At 44.1% G+C, this 26,225-nt stretch overlaps 1 protein-coding gene across 3 annotated transcripts; it reads right to left on the reverse strand.

The window, feature by feature from the left end:
• Nucleotides 1-3,810: 3,810 nt before the first annotated feature.
• Nucleotides 3,811-13,651, reverse strand: ZNF789 (zinc finger protein 789). Of its 3 annotated transcripts, none has more exons than XM_048224722.2 (5): nt 13,583-13,651; nt 10,992-11,064; nt 8,263-8,389; nt 6,206-6,319; nt 3,811-4,925 (listed from the first exon to the last, which is right to left on the reverse strand). In XM_048224722.2, exons 2-5 carry the CDS (start codon nt 11,058-11,060, stop codon nt 3,913-3,915), a joined length of 1,323 nt encoding a protein of 440 aa, XP_048080679.1. In that variant the 5' UTR covers nt 11,061-11,064; nt 13,583-13,651; the 3' UTR covers nt 3,811-3,912. The 3 variants fall into 3 exon arrangements, with proteins under 3 accessions (XP_048080679.1, XP_026372012.3, XP_057171225.1); XM_026516227.4 differs by having other exon boundaries at nt 13,347-13,633; XM_057315242.1 differs by lacking the exon at nt 6,206-6,319 and having other exon boundaries at nt 13,347-13,633.
• Nucleotides 13,652-26,225: the final 12,574 nt, after the last annotated feature.

Here is a 26,225-nt window from a genome sequence, read left to right on the forward strand (position 1 = left end):
TAGGTTCCCAGAAGTAGTATTCCTTGATCAATGTGTGAGCTTAAATACTCTCCCATTTTCCCCCCCAAAGCAAGTACCAAATTACATTCTATTTTGAGTGTCCTTCTCTAGCCTTGTCACCTTACCTCATCTTAATTTTTTTCCCAAAATGTACAAAAACCAAAACTAAATTGTTTGCCTTCCGGAGCTCACTTCCTTGATCCTGGATGTAGTGGAATAGTAGTGCGCGCCTTCTCCTCGGACCTTCCTTGAAACCAGCAGGCGGGATGGAGAGAGGGCAGGCCTGGGTGTCATGTGGAGAATGTCATGTATTTCAATGAGATTTTGTGTCTAGCTCTGGGCTGAGCGTGCGGAGATTTGTACATGGTGTAGTAGTGATAATGGGGTACAGGTTTTGATCCCAGTGTTCTTATTGGAGGAATGCTGCAAACTTAGAGCGGACTGTCCTCTCTGCACTTCTAGCCTTCCCTCCATTCTTCCCTTCCTCTTCCACCCTCTCTACACATTGACCGTTGCCCACATACGACTTGAATTTTCCACATATTTCCACATAGATTCCTTTGGTCAAGATGCTTCCTCTGCTGTTAATCCCAGCCTCTTTTCCCAGACCCTAACGCACCAAGGGGAAGTCTACTCTTACAAAAATAATTTTTAAATGTCACTTCTTTAAGTTATCCTACCCCAAAATATTTCCTTTACTGAGGTAACATTATCTGTAGGCTTGTCACTTACCATGCAAACTATTACATCCAGTAAGTGAATGTGTATATGCCGCCATGTCTCATGCCTAGATTGTAAAGGGTGAGTGTATTAGCTCTGATGCCAAACAAAAGACCACAGACCGGTGGCTTAAATAACACACGTTTATTTTCTCACGGTTCTGGAGGCTAGACGTCCAAGATCAAAGTGCTATCAGGGTTGGTTTCTGTGGATGCCCCTTCCTGTGCAGCGGATGGAGAAATCTCTAGAATCTCTTCCTCTTCAAAGGACACCAGTCTTTATCACTAGAGGCCCCACACTTATGACCTCATTTAACCTCAGTTACCTCCTTAAAGGCCCTATTTCCAAATACGTCATACCAGGGGTTAGGACTTCAGCGTATAATTCAGTCCGTAACAGGAACAATCTTTCCACTCTGCACTTTCTCCCATACCATCTAGCACAGCATCTTGTCCTACAAAATGGTAAGTCTAGATTTTTGTTAAAGTGTTAGAAGACCTGACTGGAGCTAGGAGAGAGAGTGATGTGGTCATTTTAATCTATCGTCTTAGCATGTCTTCAAACATTTCCAAGTTCTATTCTGGAAGGTCCTGTGCCCTGCTCGGGACTCAGAGGTCTCTAGCGCGGTGGATTAGAGGTGAAAGGGAAGCTCTGGGAACCACAGCAGCACATGTCTGGGCCCTCTCACTAACCCCACCAGAGAGTGAGGGACCAGAGGGTCGTGAGGCATCTGTGGTTCCTTTAAAGGACGTGGGGCAGGGCTATCTACTAGACACACACAGTGGGGTGTGCCAGGCTGAGCAAGTGAGCCCATTTCCCACTGTGCCAACCTGGCAGGATTCTGAACAATCTTTGGCAACCATTGGTGCCCCAGGAGGTGTCACAACGGCGTGTGGGATCATATGATACAACATGGCTTGGGAGCCTCCGTGGCCACTCACCGTGGATGCCCACATATCCACATTGCCGCTTCAAGTGGTTCGCCTAGAGCATCTTATCCTCAGAACCCACCCTGATTATTCTAGTGGGCAAAGGGCTTATCATAATTGGGCTCCCCACTTTATTTTTAATTGTCCAAGGCCCATTTGCCAGACTGTATGGCTTATTTAGCTATTGGCCTCAGCCTAAGAATAGCCTTTAGGGAATGCCTCTAGTTCCTCCATAGCTGAGCGTATGCCTGTAACGGAGTCTCCCCAGACCAGATTGCTGGTTTCCAAATCAGTTCTCATCCACACAATGGAGAGCTGCCATCAGGAAACCAAGCTGCCATTTTTTAAAACGTATGTATGTATGTATGTATTTCTTTTTCAAGATTTTAAGTAATCACTACAGCCAACATGGGACTCAGACTTGCAACCCCAAGATCAAGAGTCACATGCTCCACCGAGTCTGCCAGGCACCCCTATTTATTTATTTATTGTTTTATTAGGGAGTTTTATGGCTTCCACTTAGCAGTGGAGGGAAGCACTTTTCATAGGTCCCCAAATCCCTAGCTTGTTTTAAGCAGGACTTATCTCTCACTGGCTTATTTCCCCCTTAGTCAGAAGTCAACTTTGTTTAGGTTCTAGCCAATGCATGCCGACCAGTACAAAATTACTGTTTTTGGGGGGCGCCTGGGTGGCTCAGTCATTAAGTGTCTGCCTTCAGCTCAGGGCGTGATCCTGGCGTTCTGGGATCGAGCCCCACGTCTGGCTCCTCTGCTGGGAGCCTGCTTCTTCCTCTCCCACTCCCCCTGCTTGTGTTCCCTCTCTCGCTGGCTGTCTCTCTCTGTCAAATAAGTAAAATCTTTTAAAAAAAATTACTGTTTTTTGAACCCAATATACAATCTATTACTTATTATTTGCCTCCTGCAAGGCTCAAGGTTCCTTACTTTTCTGAAGCATCACTTCCTTTCTTTTTCTCAATAGATCTTTGTTTTTATATGTTGGCTAAGAAGTCATGGGATTGGTAGGAGCAGAAAAATAAAATCAAGAAGAAACTAGAGGGGATTTGTAGGAGAACATCTAAATCGCAGCAGTTTATAATGCAGACCTAGGATGATGTTTCAGATATTAGAATTTCAAACGGGTTTCTTGTATTGGTGAGCTGTAGGGAAGTCGTATGGTCAGCTCAACCTACGTAACCTAAGCGTAACAATGTGCTTGGAATAAGTAGAAGCAGAAGGGCTAGGGCTCCTCAAGGACTAAAGTCAACACTTTCTGAGCACGAGCAACTCACCTGTGGGGAGAAGAGGCGTTGAAATGCTGGCAGGAGAGTATAGGAGAGACAGCAGAGACGACCGCTAATAAAGCAGCTGCCAAGGTGAGTGAACGCATAATCCATCCCATGGCGAGACCGAAGACGAGTGTAAAACACATGCTTCAGAGCTATTCCACCCAAGGGGAGAGGATCATATTTGTGAAATTCCCAGCAAGCATTAGTTGAGTCCTGCTCCCACGATGTAGTTACTCAGTAGAGCAGTGGCCTTCGGTGGTTTTAGAAAAAGCCTGCAGACCCAGAGACACATGGTTCAAGTCAGATGAAGCCCAACAGAGGGAGTAAGCAGAGGGCAGGGGGGCCAACAGCATCTGCCATTAACAACTCCCTCAGAACCCGCAGTAGAATCTGGTAGCACACCAGTTTTACTTTACGGATAAAGTTTAGTAATTTTTCTAAAGCAGGCTCCACACCCAAAGTGGAGCTTGAACTCACGACCCCTCAGCCAGGCACCCGAATTTTAGTAATTCTTAGTATCTCACTAGTTACTTGTGAGTGGCCCTTATTTTACTTTTTTAAAAGTCAATGTAACATCAGGTAATTTTTCTACATACAACCAAGAAAAGCATCTTTTTACATCTTTCTTTTACTTAAAAACATTTTCCCCCAGTTGTACAGGAAATAAGAAAAGTATTCCTACATCGTTCATAATCCATCAAATGGTCTCCAGCCTAGGGAACCACACAGTTTTTATGCCTCCCTTCCACCTGGACTTGGGACAATGAAGGTATGAGGAGCTCAAGGGAGACTGAACACAACGGCCTATTACACGTTTTATTAATTCTTGACCACAGCAAGCAGGTTAGCTACAAAAAGAGGGTCCCCACGGCAAAATCATTTTAGTTCCTATTTATTAATTTTTATAAAACAATAAAGTTACACATAATGACAAGAGTGGTAAGTTCTGGTCTTTAAATGGTATTTTTCCAGTTAGTCTCACATCGGTATCTGTTCTCTGTGAGTACCCTGATGCTTAATAAAGCTTGTGCGCCAGACAAAAGATTTTCCGCATTTGTCACATCTGTAGGGTCTCTCTCCGGTATGAATGACCTCATGGCGATGAAGATTTGCCTTAAAACTAAAAGTTTTTCCACATTCTCTACATTCAAAGAATTCCTCCTTGGTATGGGTTCTCTGATGCTGAATGAGGTCCACACTCCGGCTAAAGGACTCTCCACATTCACCGCATTTGTGAGTGTTCTGTTTAGTATGAATCTGCTGATGGCTCAGAAGGGTCGAATGCCGACCAAAGGCCTTTCCACATTCGGGACATTTATGGGGTTTTTCTCCACTGTGGATTAACTGATGTCGAATAAGGGTTGAATTCTGACTAAACGTCCTTTCGCACTCGCTACATTTGTAGGGTTTTTCTTTGGTATGGATCCTCTTATGTTCAATAAGATATGCCATCTGACGGAAAAATTTCCCACAGTCATGACATTTATATGGCTTTTTTTGAGGGTGACACTGTTTATGGACCATAAGAGTAGACTTCTGTTTGAAGGCTTGCCCACATATGTCACATTCAAAGGGATCCTCTGATGTGTGAATTCTTTGATGTCGTAGGAAATTTGCCTGACGCCTGAAGACTCTTCCACATTCACTGCATTCATAAGATTTTGCGTTTGTAAGAAGTTGCTTATGCCGCAAAAGCAATGATCTCTGACCGAAAGGTTTTCCGTACTCCTCGCATTGGCCCTGCTTCTTCCTTGTTTGAGCATTCTGATCTTGAACAAGGTGAAGGTTTTGAAGGAAGTCCTTGTGGCATTCATCGCCAGGAGTAGGGAATGCAAGTCTGTAAATGTCCAGCAATTCATTACATTCATGTAACTTTTCTGCAGGTCTCTTGGCCGTTGTCTGCTTCACCACTGACATCTTACAGGACTCTGAATCTTCAGAAATTTTCTGCTTTGGAGTTGGCTTTTTCATCTTGCATCTGGCTTCAGAACCTAACCACATAAAAAGAAAACACAGAAATGACCTCTGCACTGCAGAAGGAAAAAAAGAGAAGAAGCCAACTGTGTGTGCTATCAGACACTCAAAGGAAGCTAAGATGTGCTCGCTTAGTTACATCATCTGGCTAAAGAGGCCAAAATTCGGATTTTCACAGGACTCCTGGCTTCAATAGCAGAAAGAATTCTGGACATCAACTAACCGACAGAAAAATGCACAAGTGTGTGGCAGAGAAGTGAGAACCGAACAAACCCATCACCACTCCTGGAAAAATAACTTCCTTTGGGTACTCAATAGTGTCGTGTAAGTGCAGAAAAGGGGGCACCTTATGCTTTCTCGATAAGCAGGTTTTCCGTAGTTCTGGGAGAAACAACTACTTAAAAATGGGGAGTGTAAGACAGAATAGGAAAGGAACCAGAGGGAAGTAGGTACAAAAGCAAGGGAATACAGCAGTGGTTCTCAACCAGGGGTGATTCTGCCTCCTGGGGGACAGCTGACAATGTCCGGAGACATCTTTGGTGATCACAACTGCAGTGGTGCTGCTCAAATCTAGTGGGTAGAGGCCAACGATACAGCTAAACATCCTACAACACACAGGACAGCTCCGCACAACAAAGAATTATCCAGCCCCAAATGTCAAGAGAGCAGAGGTTGAGAAACTCTGGAGCAGAGGAATATGGAAAAAGGTAGAAGCAGCAATCACGACACAGTAAGTAGGAAAAGGTAGATACGTCAAGAAACACTGTGGGAATATGAAAAACAAAATGAGAGCAAAGGAACAAGAGAAAACAGAGAGGAAGGGAAAATAACAAGGGTAGAATAAGGAATATCTATTTTGGCATAAGAGCTGTCGGATCGGCTGCTTGAGAAGCATTCTACTACTATGGAATGAGGATGAGCTTTGCAGACTTGAAATCGAATCCCAACTATCAATCTGCAGTGTGACAGATACCGGAATCTTTTCAAAGTTTATTTATTTATTCATTTTTAAGTCATCTCTGCACCAGTCGTGGGGCTCAAACTCATGACCCTGAGATCAAGATTCACACACTCCACCGACTGAGCCAGCCAGGTGCCCCTGAATCTCTTAGTTTCTTCATCTGGAAAATGGGGCTAATGGTCACACGTGCCACCATCGGAGGGCAGCAGGGATGAATAAGTGGGAGGAGATACACCAAACTCCCGGCTCAGTCTCTGGGGCACACAAGGGGCTTCATTAATGTGGCTTTCCTGCCTCTTCAGGACTGCCACTCGACTGGGCCTTCTCCTCACCCACCTGGGCAAGCACTACTGGAAGCCTTCCTAGTCCCAGCTCTTGGTAAATCCAGGATCCATGGTTCTTCCCACTGCTCCAGCAGGCAGATCACCTCAGGTTTGGGAAACTGAAATCCTACTCACGGAGAAGTAAATGGGATGTGGTTAGTGAGTTACAGAGAGATGTCCTAGAGCTCAGCTTAACCCCCTTGGGTCTACGGTGGCAAACAGATAAGGACAATAATCAAAAGGGCTGGTGAGAACAGAATTCGGTAGTCTGACAATCTGACGATCTTTACAGAAAGCCTCAACAATCATCACAGCTTTAGATGTGGTCATTTCGCTCTTAGAGATACAGCCTACGGAACAATTAGGACCAAGAGGAATGGACCAGAGCTGTTCAGCAGAGTTGTACCAGTGCAAAGCTGGAAATAACAAACACCAACAGGGCAATGTCTACAGCGGAGCACGTGAATGCAGGGAAGGCGACAGTATTAGGCAGATACTAAAAATCTATGTGTTCAAGAATATTAAAATAGGAAAATGTTCCCTATATGCTTTAAAGCAGAATGCAAAACTCAAGTGAAGTATAATCCAAATTTTGTTTTTAAAAACTATGCATGTGTGAAAAAAAAACCTATGCATGCGTGTGTATATGTACATAAGTATACATATATATGAAAAGATGAGAAAAAAATCCAACCAAAATGTTGACGGGGATCATTTCTGGGCAGTGGGCCTACAGAGGATTTTTATTTCCTACTCTGTTATTGAAAAGTCATTGGGACTTAAAAGTGCCCATACCCTTTAACACCAAAATTCTGTATCTTGGGGAATACTCAAAGTAATATAAAGATTTATGGTCAGAAACATCCATTAGAACATTGTAATATAGAAACTGATGAATTCATAAACAAGCCAACAACAACAACAAAAAAAAAACAAAGCCAAACTAAAATATCCCCAAATGGGAAAATGATTAAACATTACAGATCATACAACAGAATTACATCATGGTCATTTACTATATTTATGGGGGCTTTTAATAGCCTAGGGAAAATGCTGATGCCATAATGTTAAGATTTAAAGGAACTACAGAATTATACAAAGAATATGGTCAGCTACGTTTTTTTAAAAGCATCGGGGGAAAAAAAACAGGAAGGAAATATTCCAAAATATGAACAGCGTTACCCCTGAACGTTCTCCCCTCCCTGTCCTAATTTCCTGTACCTTCTGTGTATTCGAGTCTGCTCTTGTAATGCTTTTACAAGGAAAACAGACATCGAAAACTCCAGAGGTGGACGGACAATTCCACAAGAGGTGGTCAAGACTGTGGCAAGAGTGTCAATGTGGGGGTCAAAGCTGTGGCCCCAGAAAGAAAGCAGTTTATCGAGGAAACACCCATAGGAGGAGATTCTGCACTTGGAATAAGACAAAGGCAGGCTCCCCGAGGAGAAAAGCAGTGAAGGGTCAGAAGTGAAGTCAGTTAAGAGTCATTTCCTGGACACCGGTGATGCTGCCCACAAGGAAGGAACCCATTTCCAGACAGAAGACAGAAAAAGACTTTTCAAGAGGAAAGGAAGCTAACCTTTGGAATCCAAATCAGCCATAATCTTTTCAGCTCCTACAGGTCTTATAGATGTGGAGGATGCGGATCGGGGTGGGGAGGGGGTTAAGTGTCTCTGACCTCTAAAACAAAAGGAAACTATTCATTGTCCACAGTCCCTTATTTGAAAACCTGGAGGCCAGACGTGTTTCAGGATTCAGAATTTTTTCCAGATTTTAGAAAGGTGACTGGTGTGTATATTTTCTATTACGTACCACCCCCAACAGGGGTTGGAGCTGTACCCTTAATCAAACGCACTGATATTTCTGATGCTAAACAGATAGATAAAGACCAGGTGGGAAAAATAAGGATGAGACCTAGCTTCCTGGGGGAAGAGATCAGGTTGGGTCTTGCCGCCAAATAGAGTTAGGAAAAAAACTAGTTTTCGGAGTTTCTCTGATTTTGGAATTGCAAATAAGGGACTGAGGACTTGTGGAGACGCTCAAAGCCAAACCTTCAAGCCGAGTCATTACCCAACAAGATCATGTTTCTGTAATTCTCCAGCATCACATCTCTGTAGAGGTCCTTCTGAGCCCAGTCAAGTCTGTTCCACTCTTCTCTGGTGAAGTACATAGCCACATCCTCAAAGGACAGCAACTCCTGGAAAGAGAGACTAATTGTAGGCTCAATTCTTACAATAACTTGGTGAGCTATCACTATTATTCTCCGGGTGAGGTTTGAGGTGGTCAGGTGACTCGGCCAAGCTCATTCTTTCTTCTCTGCTACAGAGGAGACAAACTTCTTCTGTCAAGGGCCAGATGGTAAATATTTTAGGCTTCCCAGGAGATTTATTCAGCTCGGCTACGGTCACACAAAAGCAGCCGGGAACAACAGGTAAGTGCACGGGCACGGCTGTGTTCCAGGTCAGTCTGCTGACCCTACTCTTCTGCAATACCACCTTTAACATGGACTGTGTTTCTGCCCGGGTCCCCTTCGGGAAGAGAGGAGATCATCAGGGCTTCCAAATGAGGTCACTGAAGGTAAGTCAGCACGCAGACTATTGAGACAGGAAGGTGCTTTGTGGAAACCAGCACGGCAGGCCGAAGCAAGCCAGGGGCTGGCTCTCATGGGGAACAATCACCCACCGTGTCTGAAGGGGAAGAAGGTCGGGGAGGGGTTATTAGAATCCAGGAAGTTGTTGGAAAGGAAGCAAGACTGGGGCTATGTGGACACCGTCATCCCACAGCCTGGCAGACGGAGCCATGGGAATAAAACCCTACACCACTTTCCTCCAGGTTTCTGGTCCCCTGACCCCCTCCACCCCATTGCCAAAAGCCAACTGGAAGCCAGAGGGCAAGAGAACCCACTGACGGCATATAAAGGTCAGCCTCCGAGGGCATAGAGCAAAGTGGGGATGGGTGAAGCCCATCAAAGGTGGGCAAACAGAGACTGTTTAGTACAATATATATGGCGGAAGTTTCCACTTGCAATTGTGTTCAACTCAGGTGGGCCGAGAACAGAAGGTGCCTCACACTAATGCAGCCCTTGGAGCAGAGGCCCGGTATCTGCCCACCAACACTCCCTTCCTCCTTCCCTTAGGAGAAACTGTGTAGCCAGAGGGGCTATCTGAGCAGGGTAAGGGCAATCAGTAACAGGAAATACTACCCCTACCCCTCAGGAAACAGACACCAGAATTCCCAAATTACGGGGCCCTTCTTTCCTCCCTACCAAGCCTTCCAGAGCTCCCGTTTCGAGCTCCCTCCCACCACCATCCCAAATGTCCCTCCTTTTACCAAAGCTGCCCTGCGGGTCTCCTCAGCTGACATTCTCTGCTGCTATGTGTCTGTTAGCAAGCACTGGGGAATAAAATGGCTTAATCTCCCACAGAGTAATCTCTATACATTCAGTTATATGGCCTTTAATATTTCCCCAAACTCTCACTCTCCTATTCCTCCCCAGGGTCTCCTGCACCTTTACCACCCTCATTCTTTCAAGAAACATTTACTGGGCACCAGTGAGTTGCTAGACTTCAAGCCATAGGCCAGCAATAAAGGTTCCAGCTCCTGCTGAGGCCATAGGATACAGTTGTTCAGGCTGTGCACTGCTCAACCCTACAGGACACCGTTCACAGAGTTCACCTGTGCCTGCCTTCCCCTCTGGTTTTGCTGTCTTTCCTTCCCTTACTGGACCAGCTCCCAGGAGAAAACTATACTCACTTCCAGTCACTCAGTAAGCCACTGTCTGATTTAAGCCTCATCATACCCCTGCAACTGCTCTTAGGGCGTCCCTGCCCACCCCACCCCCCCACTTGGGATCACAGGGAATAGTCGTGCAGTTAATGTAGGAAGTCAGAGGGTTTCACAGAGAAGAGGAGTTTTTAGTTTAGTCTTGAAATATGAATATGTGAGTTTGCCTGTGTACGGAGAGAATGGGCTATGCACAGGAATGGGGGAACGGAAGAGCACTGGGGATTCTCTGGAGGGCAGGGGGCAGGGCGGGCTGGAGATGAAGCCAGGGAAGCAGGAAGAACATCGGGACTCCTCAGAAAGTGCCAGCACGCTGGAGCAATGCGGTCAAACAGCAGTAACTCGAATTCCCTCCCTCCTGAATGACCTTTCTTTCAAAATTGTTAGGATGGCTTCCTAACTTGTCTCCTTACTTTTAAACACAACTTTTTAGAATCACCCTCCATAATGTTACAGATTCAATAACTAAGCTTCCCTCGTGCCCTTTAATACTCGCAGATCAGAATTTATCCCTGTAATGCAAGAGTCTGTTTACATATCTACTCTTCAAAAAAAAAACTATAAACTCCTTCAGGTAGAGTTTATCTCCCTGCACAAAGGATAGTATCTGGTACACAATAACACTGACAGAAAAAAATCAACACCACTATGGTAACAGTATCTAAAATTCATGGAGTGCTTAAAACAGAACTAGATACCATGTAAAGTATTATTTACCTATTTTACTAAGTGCCTTACTTAATTCTCACAACTCTTTGTGATAGGTGGTGTCATCCCATTTACAGATCGGTAAACCGAGGCCCAAGAAGCTTATGTAACTTGCTGAAGGTAACACATCTAAAACAAAGCCTGGATTTGAACCTGTCTGACCCCAGAGTTCAAGCTCTTTACAGCACACCTTCCAAGAAGGAAAAATCCCCAAATCAATAAAGATGGTTCAACCTGAACGAAGGAGTCAAAGCCATTGCCTGGCTGCAGGGACTACGCTGAGGAAGGGGAGGAGGAGCCCAGCTCACCTTCCACCCAGCTGTCAGGAATACAGCTTCCAAGTCCTGGTCTCTGAGACGGGGCAGGCTGGCTGCCATCAGGCTGGAGTGAAGGAGAAAAAAGATAATGAGTAAGGCCAGTCCCAATTTAAGACTCTCTCACCAGGCAGCCCTGGGACAGGGAATTCCAACAGGGCCAACACACCCGAGCTAGTATACAGTCACTGTGTTTGGTGCTGAAATAGGGGATAAAATATGAAAGGAGCTGCTAGAATAGTCTTTTTTAGGAACTTCTGAAGTTAGCTCAATTTCCAAAGCTTTATCCCAGGGCCCTGCCCTCCCCTTCTCCCTAGAATATGTTCCGTAGCACCTCCCTGAAACACTGCATACACAGACGCACAAGATCGCAGATAAGAACAGAACTCTGGCCCACAACCGGCAGCAACCAGCCCAGGATCCAAATCACACCCAATGCAGCAATCAGCCCCGAGTCAAGATCCGGTCAAAAACTGCCAGCTTATCCTTAATTCTGACTTCCTTCCTACAGTTTAGGACCAGCAGAGAAAGCCAAAAACACTCCCCTACCCAACCACATAGGATGTTCTGCTTCTATTTATTTAACCTGCCTCCTGCTTTCGCAAGCCAACAACTTCCAAACTGGGCACATCTGAGCTTTCTTTTTTTCCCCACCATAAAGCTTACCCTGCCTGCCTTTGAGTCTCTGCCAAACAAGCAATGGTGGCTTACTCCCTTGCTGTAGCAGCATCTGAATGAAGAGCCTCTGTTTGTTCTCATTTGGGGGGAGGGGGAGAGGCGTTCATGTATTTCTACAACCTACAGGATCAGCTCAGAGAGTATAAAAACAACTTTAGGGCAGTTAGAGATTTCAGACTACGTATTATACACACAGAAGCAATCATTGTCAAAAGAACATTCAGAGAGCTTTACTTGATATGAATATTTATTGAGAAACACACAGCAAACAAGGAGACTTCAAAACCGAAAGCATGAAGAGGCTGAGCTCTCGGCAGCCACCCCTTAGTTCATAAAGCGTGAGGGGTAGCAGAATATGGCACCCCATGGTGATTTGGAGCTGTGGGCACATGAAAAGCGGCACACACAGAGAAAAGCTTTCTCTGAACTCCCCTTATCTACTTAAAGACCGATCCTTGAAAAGGAACTCAATTGTCATAAATTCCCCTCCCCGGGAAGACAGACTTCTGTCATAGGAGATGAGACAAGACGTTGACACCACACCCAAACTGTCATACACCATCAGACCTGTCTGCTCTTCTAAGGACCCATTCATCTTTCCTAAAACTCATTTACTCTCCTCTAGAGGCCTACATCCTCTCTCCCCTTTCCCTATTAAGAAGGTATTTAGGCCTGAATTCTAAGCCTCTCCAGCAGTTACTCATTTGTCCATGGGTATTTCCCAGGTATACATATTAATAAACTGGTTTTTCTCTTAATCTTCTATTGCTGGGATCTCAGCTAAGAATGGAGAAAGAAAATTCTCTGCCCCTACACATGAAATGAGGAAGTACCTTGTTTTCTACTGTGACTGTTTACTAGAAACTTACAACCCTTTTAGAAATAAGCACTGCACAAGTTTACTTTCTTTAGCTGAATGGCTAGAAAGCTATAAGGTCACTATGACATGAAGACAGCTTAAGTTTCCTAGAAGAAGAGTCAGGATTTGGGGGAAATTAGGACAGTTCAAGTTTTGATTCCACAGCTATGGGTGATTGGCCTAGGAGTATAACCAAACTGTGGTCCCCACTTTGGTTTTTCTGTAACATTATAAACTCAATATTGTTACTCTCGGGGAGTACACAAGTGATGGGATACAGGTGATTTTCATTTTTCTTGTGTTTTTCTGGCCACAGGTGAACCTTGCTTTCTGGGAGTGATTTTTAAGAAAGTCTCTCGCACCATTCACGTTCCCTAAAAACATTATTTGGAAGATGCTCTGTCTTTTAAGCAAGGAGGCACTCCAAAAAATGTCCTGACCAAGGGCTTCAAGATCGGGGAAGGGACCTCAACCCTTTCATTATCTGAACTATACTGTCTACCGTGAGCATGGTGCATTTGGAAGTCAGAATCTAAAACGCCACTTCACTATGTGAACTCCTGAAACGTCCAATCACATCTCTTTTCCCCCTATAACGAAACTAAGCCACTGTATTCACCAGCCATTCATTCATCGGTGACCTGACACCACGGAAAATATTCACAAGTTGACATCTTCAGGAAGACGCTCCGTAAATGCCCTGCGACCTCCCCTGAGGGTCTCTCGAGCCCTGACACCTGCCGTGGCGGAGCCACCGGGGTTTAGCCGGGCCACCCACCCCTCCCATCACACTAGCTCTTCTCTCCCCACACCTGCTCCGCGCCTCCGACCCTCCGCCGCGCCACCTCCTCCAGGAAGTCCTTAGTGTCCACCTGCTGCGGCCATAGGGGCCGGGCTCCCCTCTCCAGGTTCCCGGCCGGACCCGCGATGCGGTCGGCGCCCCTCCAATGACCCCCCACCCCACCCGAGGGCGCGAACGCGGAAGAAACCCGCGCCACTCGCCCGCCCTCACTAGGGCGCAGGGAGCCCAGCGTCTCCGCCCGCGTACCTTCTAGGAAGCGCGGAGGCTTCGGAACTCTTTGGTCGGGTTAGGGGAGCCGCGGCCTCCCGTCTTACGCACCCGCCGCTCAGGTCGGGGCCAATCAACGGACGCAGAGGGCGCCTGCTGGGCCACGTGACTTCCAGGCCCCGCCCCGGCCAGTTCCCGCCCCGCCGAGTAGTCCGGAATCTCCAGTAAGAATTACCTGAAGGCTTTTATAAAACTCTACCACTGAGACCCTCATTTTCCACACCAATTGGATCCGAATTTTTAGGAGTGGGCCTTCGTGCGACTGGGTATTTTTAATAAAGCTCCTTTTTTGAGTGTAGTGTAGGGTGGCCAACTTTTTAGAGAGCTAACCCTGGACACAGTCCTACCAGACGAATAACATAGTATGTTGAATATAATGAATGATTATACATATCTATGTTATTTAACATTAAACTATGAAAAATAGGTATTCATCTGAAATTATGTTATTCAGAAGTTACATGAATACTATTTAAACAAAGCAGCATAGGACTAATTTATCAGCGGCAATTAGTTGTAATTGGTAGTAGGACTAACCTTTGAGAAGATTCGGTATGTTTAGCAAAGAAAAAAACGTTAACAGATTAAGAAAAACACTCGTGTGAAATCTCCCTTTAAATCTTTATTTCCATGGGCCAAAACACTAGAAACAGAGAAAGAAGAGGAGGGAGAGAGAGGAATGGGGGTGTTTGTTTTACCAGTACGGTATTAGTTTGACCTGGGACAAACTAGTTCACTCTTCTGTATGTTAGTTTCCATACATGTAAAACGAGGAGACTAGTACTATGAATTTTATAGGGATGCTCTGAGTAGTAATACCCCCTTATCCTCTGTTTTGCTTTCCACTGTTTCAGTTACTAGGTCAGTCACTCCAGAAGCGGATGCTCCTCCTGCTGACATATCCTGAGAAGGTCAATGGTAGACTAACGCTAGCTCACAATGCCTGTATTATTCCCCTCACTTCAGCACATCACATAGGCATTTTATCATCTCACATCATCACAAGAAGAAGGGTGAGTACGTACAATACCATATTTGAAAGAGAGACCACATTCACGTAGCTTTTATTAGTATACTGTTATAATTGTTCTATTTTATTATTGTTATTAATCTCTTAATAACACTTATATCCTAAGTGTATAAGTATAGGGAAAAACATAGTATATATAAGGTTTGGCACTATCCACAATTTCAGGCATCAGCTGAGGGTTTTGGAATGTATCCCTCCACAGGTAAGGGGGGAATACAAAAAAGGGGGACCACTTTCTGTTCATTCTCTACTGTATTAAATGAGTTAATATATGTGAAGTGTTTAGAACAATGTCTGACCACAGTAAATGTTCCTGAAGCATTAGGGAGAAAATCTTCAGTTTTCTAAACATCGTTAGATGAACGCAGATATTCATTGCATCTTGAAGGTCTGAAAGACAATTAAGAGAATCAGGAAATCCTACATCAGGCTCCTCCGCTATGAGCCTGCTTCTTCCTCTCCCACTCCCCCTGCTTGTGTTCCCTCTCTCGCTGGCTGTCTCTATCTCTGTCGAATAAATAAATAAAATCTTTAAAAAAAAAGAGAGAATCAGGAAATAAAATGAAATTCATTCATTTAATTAATATTTATTCAGGGCCTACAGTGTTCCAGGCACTGTTAAATTTCAAATATTGCACATTTAAATGTTACTCAAAGTATTTAGGACTTGGTCCAGGCAAAGCACTGCTGATCTCATACAGGAAAAACCAGTTGAGCTTTTGAAAAATTATGCTGTGCTAACATGATAACATTGGAGACTTGGAGGCCTCAAATTCAGAGGTAGTTTCATTCCTAGGATATTTACTGATCACTGAAGCTACATGGAGCAGGAGGCTAAAGAGCTCTACTAAAACACTAGGAAAGGAAAAGAAGAATTTTTAATCTCCCAGTGCTTGAGATAAGGACCACTTCAGGGAGGAGATCACTAACTAAATCTTACAAGCAGTAGTTTCTGCTGCTACTCTTTAAGCTGACCTTTCAGCTGATCCTTTCAGATACTTGTTTTTTTTTTTAATCTCTAGAAGTTGTTTGTTTTTATTACCTTGTATTTTTCTGTTCATTATATTTGTTTCTTTTTTATGTTTGTTTCTTTTGTTTCTGGGGTTTTGTTTTGTTTTGTTTTTTATAGAGAGAGCATGACTGGGAAAGGGGCAGAGGGAGAGAAAGAAGCTTAAGCAGACTCCACACCCAACTCGGGGCTCAATCTCAGGGCTGTGCACTGAAATCAAGAGTTGGACACTTAACTGAATGAGCCACCCAGGCACCAGCTACGTTTGTTTCTTTTAAGTCCTTGAGCATAATTATTTTATTTTTTAAAGATTTTATTATTTGAGAGAGAGCACATGCAGAGGGGAGGGACAGAGGGAGAAGGAGAAGCAGGCTCCCTGCTCTGCTGGGGCTTGATCCCAGGACCCTGGGAACATGACCCGAGCCGAAGGCAGGTGCTTTTCCAACTGAGCCACCCAGGAGCCCCAAGCATAATTATTTTAAAGGCCATGTCTCTTGGGGCACCTGGGTGGCTCAGTCAGTTAAACATCAGACTCCCAACTCTTGATCTCAGCTCAAGTCATGAGATCCCCACACTCCACTCTACTTACAGCTTGTCTCCTGACTCCATAATGTCTTTTTGGGGTCTGTTTCTATTGACTGATTATTTTCCTGGTTTTGGATTACATTTTCCTGCTAGTTTACATACCTATTAATTTTTGATTGAGTGCTAGACATCATGAATTTTGCATTGAGTGTCAGAGTTGGTTGTTTTCCTTTAAAACCATTAGAACCAGGGGCACCTGGGTGCCTCAGTCTGTTAAGCATCTGCCTTTGGCTCAGGTCATGATTCCTCAGTCCCCAGATCGAGCCCTGCATGGGGCTCCCTTCTCAGTGGGGGCTGGAGGGATCTGTTTCTCCCTCTGCCCCCTCACCCCACTCATGCTCTCTCTCACAAATAAATAAATAAAAGCATTAGAACCATACGATCCAGAAACCCTTCCTTGGGTTAATACCCCAAAGAAATGAAAGCAGTGTGACTCAAACATATTTTTACACCCATGTTCTTAGCTTTATTCACAACAGCCAAAAGGCAGAAGCAAGCCAAGTGTCCTGGACAGATGAATGGATAAACAAATTGTGGTGTATCCATAGAATGGAATATTTTCCAGCCTTAAATTGGAAGGAAATTCTGACAAATACGATATACAAATATTGTATGATTACACTATGTGAGGGAGCTAAAGTAGTCAAATTCATAGAGACAAAGAGTAGAAGGGGGTTGCCAGGGGCTGAAGGGAGGGTGAAATGGAGAGTTGATGTTTAATGGGGACAGAGTTTCAGCTTGGGAAGATGAAAAAAGTTCTGGAAATGGAATGTGGTGATAGTTGCACACAGTGTGAATGTCCTTAATGCCACTGAACTGTCCACTTACAAATGATTAAAAAGTTAAATTTTATGTTACATATATTTTACCAGAATAAAATAATTTTTTTTCTTTAAGACAGTTCAAATTACTCTCAGATCAGCTTGACTCTTTCAAGGCTTGTTATGAAGCTTTGTAAAGATGAGTCACCCCAAGAAGAGTGTGACCTTGGCTTGAAAGCTTGAGCAAATCTTGACACCCTTTAGGGCTGATTTAATACTTTTACTAATTATGGCAGTCAGGACAGGAGCATCTCCCAGCTCTGTGTGAACTCTGAGAATTATTCAGCTTACAGTTTCCTGTTCATTCTTTGCCTGGCATTGATTCTACTAGGAACAGACTCAAGAGGACCCATTGTAGAAATTTCTAGAGATTTTCTCTGTGTAGCTTCTGGCTTCCAAGGATTCTGCTACCCAAATCCCAGCTACCTCCACCTCCTTGAATTCAAATCTCGGTGTCCTCATCTTAGAGAGCCTGCTGTGGTCTGTTTGGACTCTTCCTCCCCTGCACTGTGGCATAGAAGGTGCTTTTTTTCAGGGATCACAGGTCTGTACTGACTGTTGTCCCCAGTCTGAAACATTTTTTCATGTGTTCTGTCTAGTTTTATAGTTTTTTACAATGAATTCAGTTAAGTCCAGTCTTAGTAACTGCATCATGGCCAGAAGAGGAATCTCAGTATAGCTTTAATATGCATTTCCTTTATTACAAATGCACTTAAAATTTTCATATACTTAAATTCTATTAAAAAGAAGCAACAGAGAAACACCCGAGTGGTTCAGTTGGTTAAGCATCTGCCTTTGGCTCAGGTCATGATCTCAGGGTCCTGGGATCAAGTCCCACATCAGGCTCTTCGCTCAGTGGGGAGCCTGCTTCTCCCTCTGCCTGCTGTTCCCCCTGCTTGTGCTCTCGCTCTCTGACATAAATAAAGTCTTTTTAAAAATTTTTTTAAATTAAAAAAAATAAAAAATAAAAAGCAACAGAGGCGCCTTAGTGGCTCAGTTGGTTGAGTGACCAACTCTTGATTTTGGCTCAGGTCATGATCTTGGGTCCATGAGATGGAGCCCTGCATTTGGCCATGTGCTTAGCTCAGATTCTCTCCCTCTCCCTCTGCCCCTCCCCCACTTGCTCTCTTTCTCTCTCTAAAATAAATAAAATCTAAAAAAAAGAAGAAGAAGATGCAACAGGCCCAAAACAGAGTCACTTGGGTTAAACCTGATGCCAGCAGACCGGGTCTGGGGACCCAGAGGGGGTCCTGCAGGACCACCCATGGGGGTCCCTGGCTGCACATAGGATAGAAATGAAACACAAGTGAGCAGGAAGGGAAAGCAGAGTTTACAAAAGGTGTAGAGAGAGTGCAGATACGGTGTGTCCGGGAGAGTCAGAAAGGAAAGGAGGGAGACTCATTTTTGTTCAGGGTCTGGCGGTTTTTACTGAGGACAGTGATCTGGTGAATGTGTCCCCTCAGGCATGTAGGAACTGGTCAGAACAAAGACGAAGGCCCAGGTGTTATTCCTTGGAGCTAGGGGGCCTCCTGCCATGGTCTGGAATGTGCATATAATGGCCGTGGTGTCTAAATGAGGTATCTCTCTGATTGAATGTGGGGCGATGATCGATGATCAATGATCGGGTGGAAGCCACCTGGAAGCCGGTGGCGGGGGCCATGAAAGAATTCACCTGAGGCAGAACAAAGGAGACAGAAGTATATTGAATGCACCCCAAGGGAGCGGTGGGCAGGACAGCAAAGCAGAGACTATCTGCAAGGAGGCAGTGGGTGGGGGCTGTTTTTAAAGGGGGAAGGTGAGGAGGTAATGGCGACATAGGGGCATTTTTCCCTTTTCTGGTAACTGCCTAGTTGTAAGTAGCCCATTGGTAAGTTAGGGCTTATGGATATTATGAGGTGGGTCACCTGATGGGCCTATCTGTACTCAGCCAGGGGGTCACTGAGGGCCCTTTCAACATTCCCTGCTCAAACCTGTTTGCCTAAAAGCAGCCTCTACAATGGCTTCCCCTGGTCATTCTCTCCTGGGCCTTCCCTAGATGTTATCTATTCTGAGGAAATCATTAGCTCCTTGTCCCTTACAAGGAGGACATTCTGAGGCCTGCGTAGAGTGAGTGGGGGTGTGGAGGTGCAGGTCCTAGCAAGAATAGAAGTGGGAAAAGAAGCAAAAAAAAAAAAAAAAAAAGGGGCGCCTGGGTGGCACAGCAGTTAAGCGTCTGCCTCCGGCTCAGGGCGTGATCCCGGCGTTACGGGATCGAGCCCCACATCAGGCTCCTCCGCTAGGAGCCTGCTTCTTCCTCTCCCACTCCCCCTGCTTGTGTTCCCTCTCTCACTGCCTGTCTCTCTGTCAAATAAATAAATAAAAATCTTTAAAAAAAAAAAAAAACCCAGGTTTTTATGGACTCCTTCAATTTCCCTATCTCAAACCCATGACACCAAACCAAGATTTAATACCTGACCTAATTACTTTCGACCTTCCCTAGGAATGTAATCCTAACCTGTCAGTCTGAAATTTTCTGGTCAGCACCAATGAAGCAATGCTCCTAATAAATTCTCTTGTGACCCAAGTGACTCCAGCCCATTCATAACCCCACTTCGCTCACTCTTTCCTGGAATTAGAGAGCAAGAATGGAGTTTAGCTGGGGCGCCTGGGTGACACAGCGGTTAAGCGTCTGCCTTCGGCTCAGGGCGTGATCCCGGCGTTATGGGATCGAGCCCCACATCAGGCTCTTCCGCTATGAGCCTGCTTCTCCCTCTCCCACTCCCCCTGCTTGTGTTCCCTCTCTCGCTGGCTGTCTCTATCTCTGTCGAATGAATAAATAAATAAAATCTTAAAAAAAAAAAAAGAAGAAAAGTGATCACTTCTATAAAAAAAAAAAGAATGGAGTTTAGCTGGGATAAGTAGAGACTATACTTTATCTATTTTCTCCAAAACATATGAAATCAACCACACTGAAAACATGCCTGGATCCAAAACACAGTTCTGCCAAGTTGCAGTGTGTTTTTAAGGAAAATACATCTCTTGAGGAATGTCGTCTAGAACTGCATGAGACAGGTCAATAATTCTATACCATGAAGCTTTTTTTAGCAATGAAAATCCAATACGGGGGGGGGGGCATCTGGGTGGCTCAGATGATTAGGCATCTGCCTTCAGTTCAGGTCATGATCTCCGGGTCCTGGGATCGAGCCCCACGTTGGGCTCCCAGCTCAGCGGGGAGTATGCTTCTCCCTCTCCCTCTGCCCCTTCTCCTGCTCATGCTCTCTCTCTATCTCTCTGCCCCAAATGAGTAAGTAAAATCTTAAAAAAAAAAAAAAAAGAAAATTCAATATGGGCTTGAGGCTATGGCCTTACCTAAATTGATAGTCATTTGTCCTATGTATTTTTTCACACACTCTGTCATCATATTTTAACAAATGAATACTCTTTTTTTTAAGATTTTATTTATTTATTCAACAGAGACAGTCAGCGAGAGAGGGAACACAAGCAGGGGGAGTGGGAGAGGAAGAAGCAGGCTCATAGTGGAGGAGCCTGACGTGGGGCTCGATCCCATAACGCCGGGATCATGCCCTGAACCAAAGGCAGACACTTAACCGCTGTGCCACCCAGGCACCCCTGAATACTCTTTTTTTAAGTTTATTTACTTATTTTAAGTAGTTCTGCACTGGTCGGGCTCAAACTCATGACCCTGAGATAAAGAGTCATACACTCTATGGATCCAGCCAGCCATATACCCCACAAACTAATACTCTTAGGTCTCCACGGGGATATTCTCTTAAGCCTCGCATAGTGGCCATGAGGATGTGCCTTATGAGCCTTTGCTACAGGAACAATTGGCTCGAGGTCCTAATTGCCTCACCACATGCCTCCTAGGTGCTGCTTCCGGGCACTAAGTGCAGGTGGACGCTAAGGCAGACCATCCCTGGAAGGCATGGGACTCTTTGTCAGCTGCTATTGGCTCAAGATTCCCCTAGGACTTTGCTGATTTTTCCTTAAACTGCAGGGCAGCATAATGCTTCCACTGACCTTCTCTCCCCTCTCCTTCACATGCGGTCGTCTTGCATCTTGGGCTGTCCCCAGCTTTAAGACTTCCCCCTCCATTTCCTTTCTCACAAGCATGCCTTCTGATAAAATACTTGCATGTTTCATCCCATCTTGGCATGAGCTTCTTGGGAGACCTGGACTAATATCACAGAAAGAGCAATTTTCCCAAAGCCTGCATTCTCCAAAGGAGAAGGCCAAGCTATTTTATGTACCCTTGGCTTGTTCTCTACAGGAGATTGAAAGCTGAATCATGTATATTTCCATCCAATAAGAGGACCTCTTGGTCCTGGATGATGGGATTTTTCTCCTAGTTTCACCCCCATTAACCTCTGGCACCATTAAGCAAGTACCTGGGAGGGAAGACAATTTACTGACTCCTATCCATCCAGGAGTAGTGTATTGTTCAACTTGACCAGAAGAGGGAACTGGCTTACTTGCTACCATCTTGTGAGGATTCTGGTTAATTTTACTATTACAATTCTATAATAACACTCTTTCAAACCAGGGAATAAGAACAGCAGCCAACAGGCATGCTAGAAGGAGAACAGATTGTCTCCCAGTATTGAGTAATCTCTTGGAAACTTGATTGGAAGCTTGTTTGCCAGGGTTGGATGGCTCTGTCCTGTGCACATACCCCCCCCCCTTTTTTTTTGCATGTGCCCCGTGTTTTGAGGGCCTACTTCCATTATCCCAAGAACTCAGGCCTTAAAGAGTGTGGGCAATGCTCTAGACAGCAGTGTAGGCATGTAAGTCCTTACCAAAGCACTCATGAACTATCCTTGTAGATGCTCCATTTTTTGTGGGACATGTTAATTTCATTTTCTTGAACGTTGCTTCTAATCCATATCTCCCGCCTTATATCACTTACTGGGTGTCTGGCCTAGATGTGGTGAAAACTCACACTGTTAAGAAACCACACAATGACCTTTGAAGTTGATGCCCTTCACAGTTCCTTGTATTCTATGTTCTCCTAGGACTTGGAGGTGGGAATGATAATTAGGAATCCCTCCAGGCTCCCATTTTCTTTAGCTCAGTGATCAACAGGGGAGCTCCCCGGGGTTCCCAAATCATCATCTTGAGCCAAAGTGCCCACTCAGGTCCAGTTAAAGTATCTTGGGATTAGGGCCACCCCCTGGGCCTAGGATTGTTCACCGGGTATTGTCTTATGAAAAACAGGAACTCAGTCTTATCACTGAGGCTGACTTCAGTGGGTGCATAACTGACCTGGAAAGCAAATACATCTTTTTCAGAAATCAGAAATGAATTCTGACAGAAGCATATAGAAGGAATACTAAAGTCTATCCTTACAGTTAGAGTTTCTGACATGTATGATGATTTTTCTATGTGAAATCGTAACATACATATAAATTATTTTCTCCAGTTCACTTACTTTCTAAATAAAGGTGGGGCAGTTCTCAGCCCTTGGAAAGAATTTCTCCCTAAACTTCTCTGAGGAGGGGGCAGTGTAATCTCGGTTCAACTACAGCACACCTCTTAGACTTTAATTCCCAAGCTTAAAGACAAACGTATTTCTTTTTTTTTTTAATTTTTTTTTATTTATTTATTCGACAGAGACAGCCAGCGAGAGAGGGAGCACAAGCAGGGGGAGTGGGAGAGGAAGAAGCAGGCTCACAGCAGAGGAGCCTGATGTGGGGCTCGATCCCATAACGCCGGGATCATGCCCTGAGCCGGAGGCAGACGCTCAACCGCTGTGCCACCCAGGCGCCCCAAGACAAACGTGTTTCTGCTATTGAGGAACAGCCAGTTTAGAAGATAGGACCTAAGAACTCTAAGGACTGATGGAAATAGAGCTTCAAAATTCTAGCTTCTCTATGCAAATGGTCTTGAGAAATGAGGTGATTTTTCATTGGAAAACCATTTCTTTTCTTTTGTATTCACATGCTTATAGACTTTTCAACAGTGTTTTACAAGTTGTATCAGTCATCTGCATCAGAATTATCAGAGACACATGTTACAATCTAACAGGATCCACCTGTCCCAAGCTAAATCTGCTGGATCTGAATCTCTGGAGGAGAGGCCCAGGAGAGTGAATTTTTTCAAACACTGTAGGTGGTCCATATGCCTGCTAAAACGTGAGGACCTCTGCTCTATGCGGTTCACTCAGGAGGCTCTTAAGATGCAAATGGATTTAGGTGATAGAAGTAGAATAGGTTTCTGAGTCAGAACTGGGGATGTCAAACCTTCCTTGGAGTCTAAAGACAACCACCGAATAGGAGAATTTGACTTGCGGTAGTGGTATCCCAAGTTAACCATATAGTTTCCTGCTTTATTTTAGGGTCACGGATTCCATTCTCTCTATCTCACAATGCTTGTCAAGACTTTTCCATTCATTTGTCTATCCCTTCAAAGTTGACATCCTAATCTAACTTCCCTGTTTGCCTCAGTGGTATCTTGTATACCTAAGCTTAGAACATCAAAGTTATCTTGAATCTTATATCTCTAAGCTTCTGCAAGTTCTGCCCATAATTCACATGTAATTTATTTCATACTTGTTCCCTCTTTCTGTTCCCTCAACTATGTTACTGTGGTAGCTTCGGCTTTAGTTGCCCCTGATGTATTACAATCACTTCTTTATCTGCTTGCTTCTTCTTTTTTACTCACAAATTTTACCCTAAATCCTGGTGCCCCATTAATCTTTTAAATACAGCTAAGTCTTGGTTAAAAGATGGTAATAGATTTGGAGGTGGCACAAAATCAGGGATCGCCTCAAATTACAGTTAAATTTAAACCAATCAAAACGTGATTCAAATTAGATGTCATGCAGATATTTGAGTGCTTTATTAAAGCTTCATTTATTATTTAGGAACACATTTACAAATTGACAACATAATAATGTAAAACTGGCCCAAGTATAAGGGCCTAGGCACACACAACTCCACATAAGTTGACAAAAGTAGTCAAAAAGTCGATAACCTGTTAAATCATTATTGTTCGTTTCCTAAGTGAACTTTCTTCTGGTAGAAAATTAGAGCATGGTGTGAAGCGGCCTAACCCCAACAACACGCTCACTTCTTCTGCCCTCCATGCTACCCACCCTCACTGTTTTAGAATCTTGTGAGAAACCAGAACAGCCCTGGAAACACCCTCCCGCTCCACTCGAGATTACGACCACCACATTCCTCTTGAGCAGGTCTGTGGGAGGAAGGGATGGGACCTGAGGGATGTGGAACCATGTTAACTACATGTCCGATTGTCAAGGGGGGAGAGTCATTGCTATAGAAACAATGTGGAATCTGTTGTTTCCAATCAACAGATGACTTTTAGTGCATAGCTGTGTTAGTAGCTTGGAGTACTTTCATTCATTTCATAAATGCTCTGGTTTATTCTTAAACTGCAATTTCTTTGTCAATTGGTCAGTCCATCCCTAGACTAACAAGACTACAAAAAATTTAGAGGCGCCTGAGTGGCTCAATCAGTTAAGTGTCTGACTCTTGATTTCAGCTCAGGTCTTGATGTCAGGATTGTGAGTTCAAGCCTCATGTTGGGCTACCTGCTGGACATGGATCCTACTTTAAAGGAAACAAACAAAAAAAAGAATACAGAAGATTTATTTACTTTAAATGTGGGAATTTAAATACAGAAAGTAGCCAAATAAAAGTATATATCTAAAATGATTTTTTTCAGGGTGCCTGGCTGGCTCAGTCAGAGGAGCATGTGAATCTTCATCTTGGGGTCATGAGTTTGAGCCCTATGTTGGGTATAGAGATGACTTAAATAAATGAATAAATAATCTTAATTTAAAAAAATTAAAGGATCTTTTCAATAATCACCCATTAAAGAATATCATGTGATCGAAATAATTTAAGAAAGATTTCCTATGGCATATGGAGCAAAGGAGATGGTAAATCTAAAAGCTTAATGTGACCAACAGATGATGTCACAATGGCTCTGTCCACACAATATGGACAAGATGGTGTATATTACAATGGACAATTGAACTAACCTCATAACTGGCCTGCTTAGTAATGCATATGTTCTGATCCTTTGGGCCATTTTATTTTTTGGCAAGTTACAACCATTTCAAGATGGTGAATTGCAATATTGTATCTTTAATTCACATACTGGAAAGAAAAGCCAAAAAATGCACCCAGAAGATGTTGACGCTGAAACAATTATGCTTTTATAAATTTGGAATAGCTATGTTCCCAGAAATTCTGAGCAACTGGTGTTCTGCTGTATATGTCACCATTGTCATCCCTCTGCTTAAGGGAAAAAAAATCATTAGATAACTAAGGCCCCAAAATAAAGTCCCTATTTCTTTTTTTTTTTTTAAAGATTTTATTTATTTATTTGACAGAGATAGAGACAGCCAGCGAGAGAGGGAACACAAGCAGGGGGAGTGGGAGAGGAAGAAGCAGGCTCACAGCGGAGGAGCCTGATGTGGGGCTCGATCCCGTAACGCCGGGATCACGCCCTGAGCCGAAGACAGACGCTATTAACCGGTGTGCCACCCAGGCGCCCCTCTTTTTTTTTTTTTAAGTATTAATCTAAGGCAGCTCATCAAAGCATTTTATTTATTTATTTGTTTGTTTATTTATTTATTTATTTGAGGGAGAGCAAGAGAGAGCAAGAGCGCAAGAGCGGGGGGAGGTGCGGAGGGAGAGGGAGAAGCAGACTCCCCACTGAGCAGGGAGTCCAATGTGGGGCTTCATCCCAGGACCCCAAGATCATGATCTGAGCAGAAGGCAGACGCTTAACTGAGCCACCCAGGCGTCCCTCTATTTCTTATCCGAATGTTCAGGATCCTCTCAATATGAGTCACGCTTTTTCTGTCATAATACAGCCAAACCAGTTATCCTATTATTCCCCAAATATTCTATTTATTGTGAACATACATCTTAGGTGGAGGGTAGGTTCTGAAGTTAGATGGTAAGATAAATCAAATGACTTCAAAATTATATCCGTAAAATCCTTTACCTTATCCCAAAAGTACAGGATACATGATTTTGTATGAACACCTGTACACAGCAAATGTGTGTACATGTAAAGTGTGTGCAGTAATGTACAGCAATATCATTCTCAAGGGTGACTAGACTCAGATTAAATCATTTAAGTGATTTACTACTCAGCTCCTTTCAGCAAATACATGAAGATTCTAGGCTCTTGCTGGATTGAACA

Source organism: Ursus arctos, unplaced genomic scaffold (genome assembly GCF_023065955.2).
Source record: "Ursus arctos isolate Adak ecotype North America unplaced genomic scaffold, UrsArc2.0 scaffold_2, whole genome shotgun sequence".
Classification (NCBI taxonomy): domain Eukaryota; kingdom Metazoa; phylum Chordata; class Mammalia; order Carnivora; family Ursidae; genus Ursus; species Ursus arctos.

Coding starts and splice junctions, on each gene's coding strand:
- ZNF789 (XM_048224722.2), bottom strand. CDS start 11,060: ATGGCAGCCAGCCTGCCCCGTCTCAGAGACCAGGACTTGGAAGCTGTA. Junction 8,390..10,991: donor TCCTGACAGCTGGGTGGAAG/GTGAGCTGGGCT, acceptor CTCTCTTTCCAG/GAGTTGCTGTCCTTTGAGGA. Junction 6,320..8,262: donor CAGAAACATGATCTTGTTGG/GTAATGACTCGG, acceptor CTCCGTGAGTAG/GATTTCAGTTTCCCAAACCT.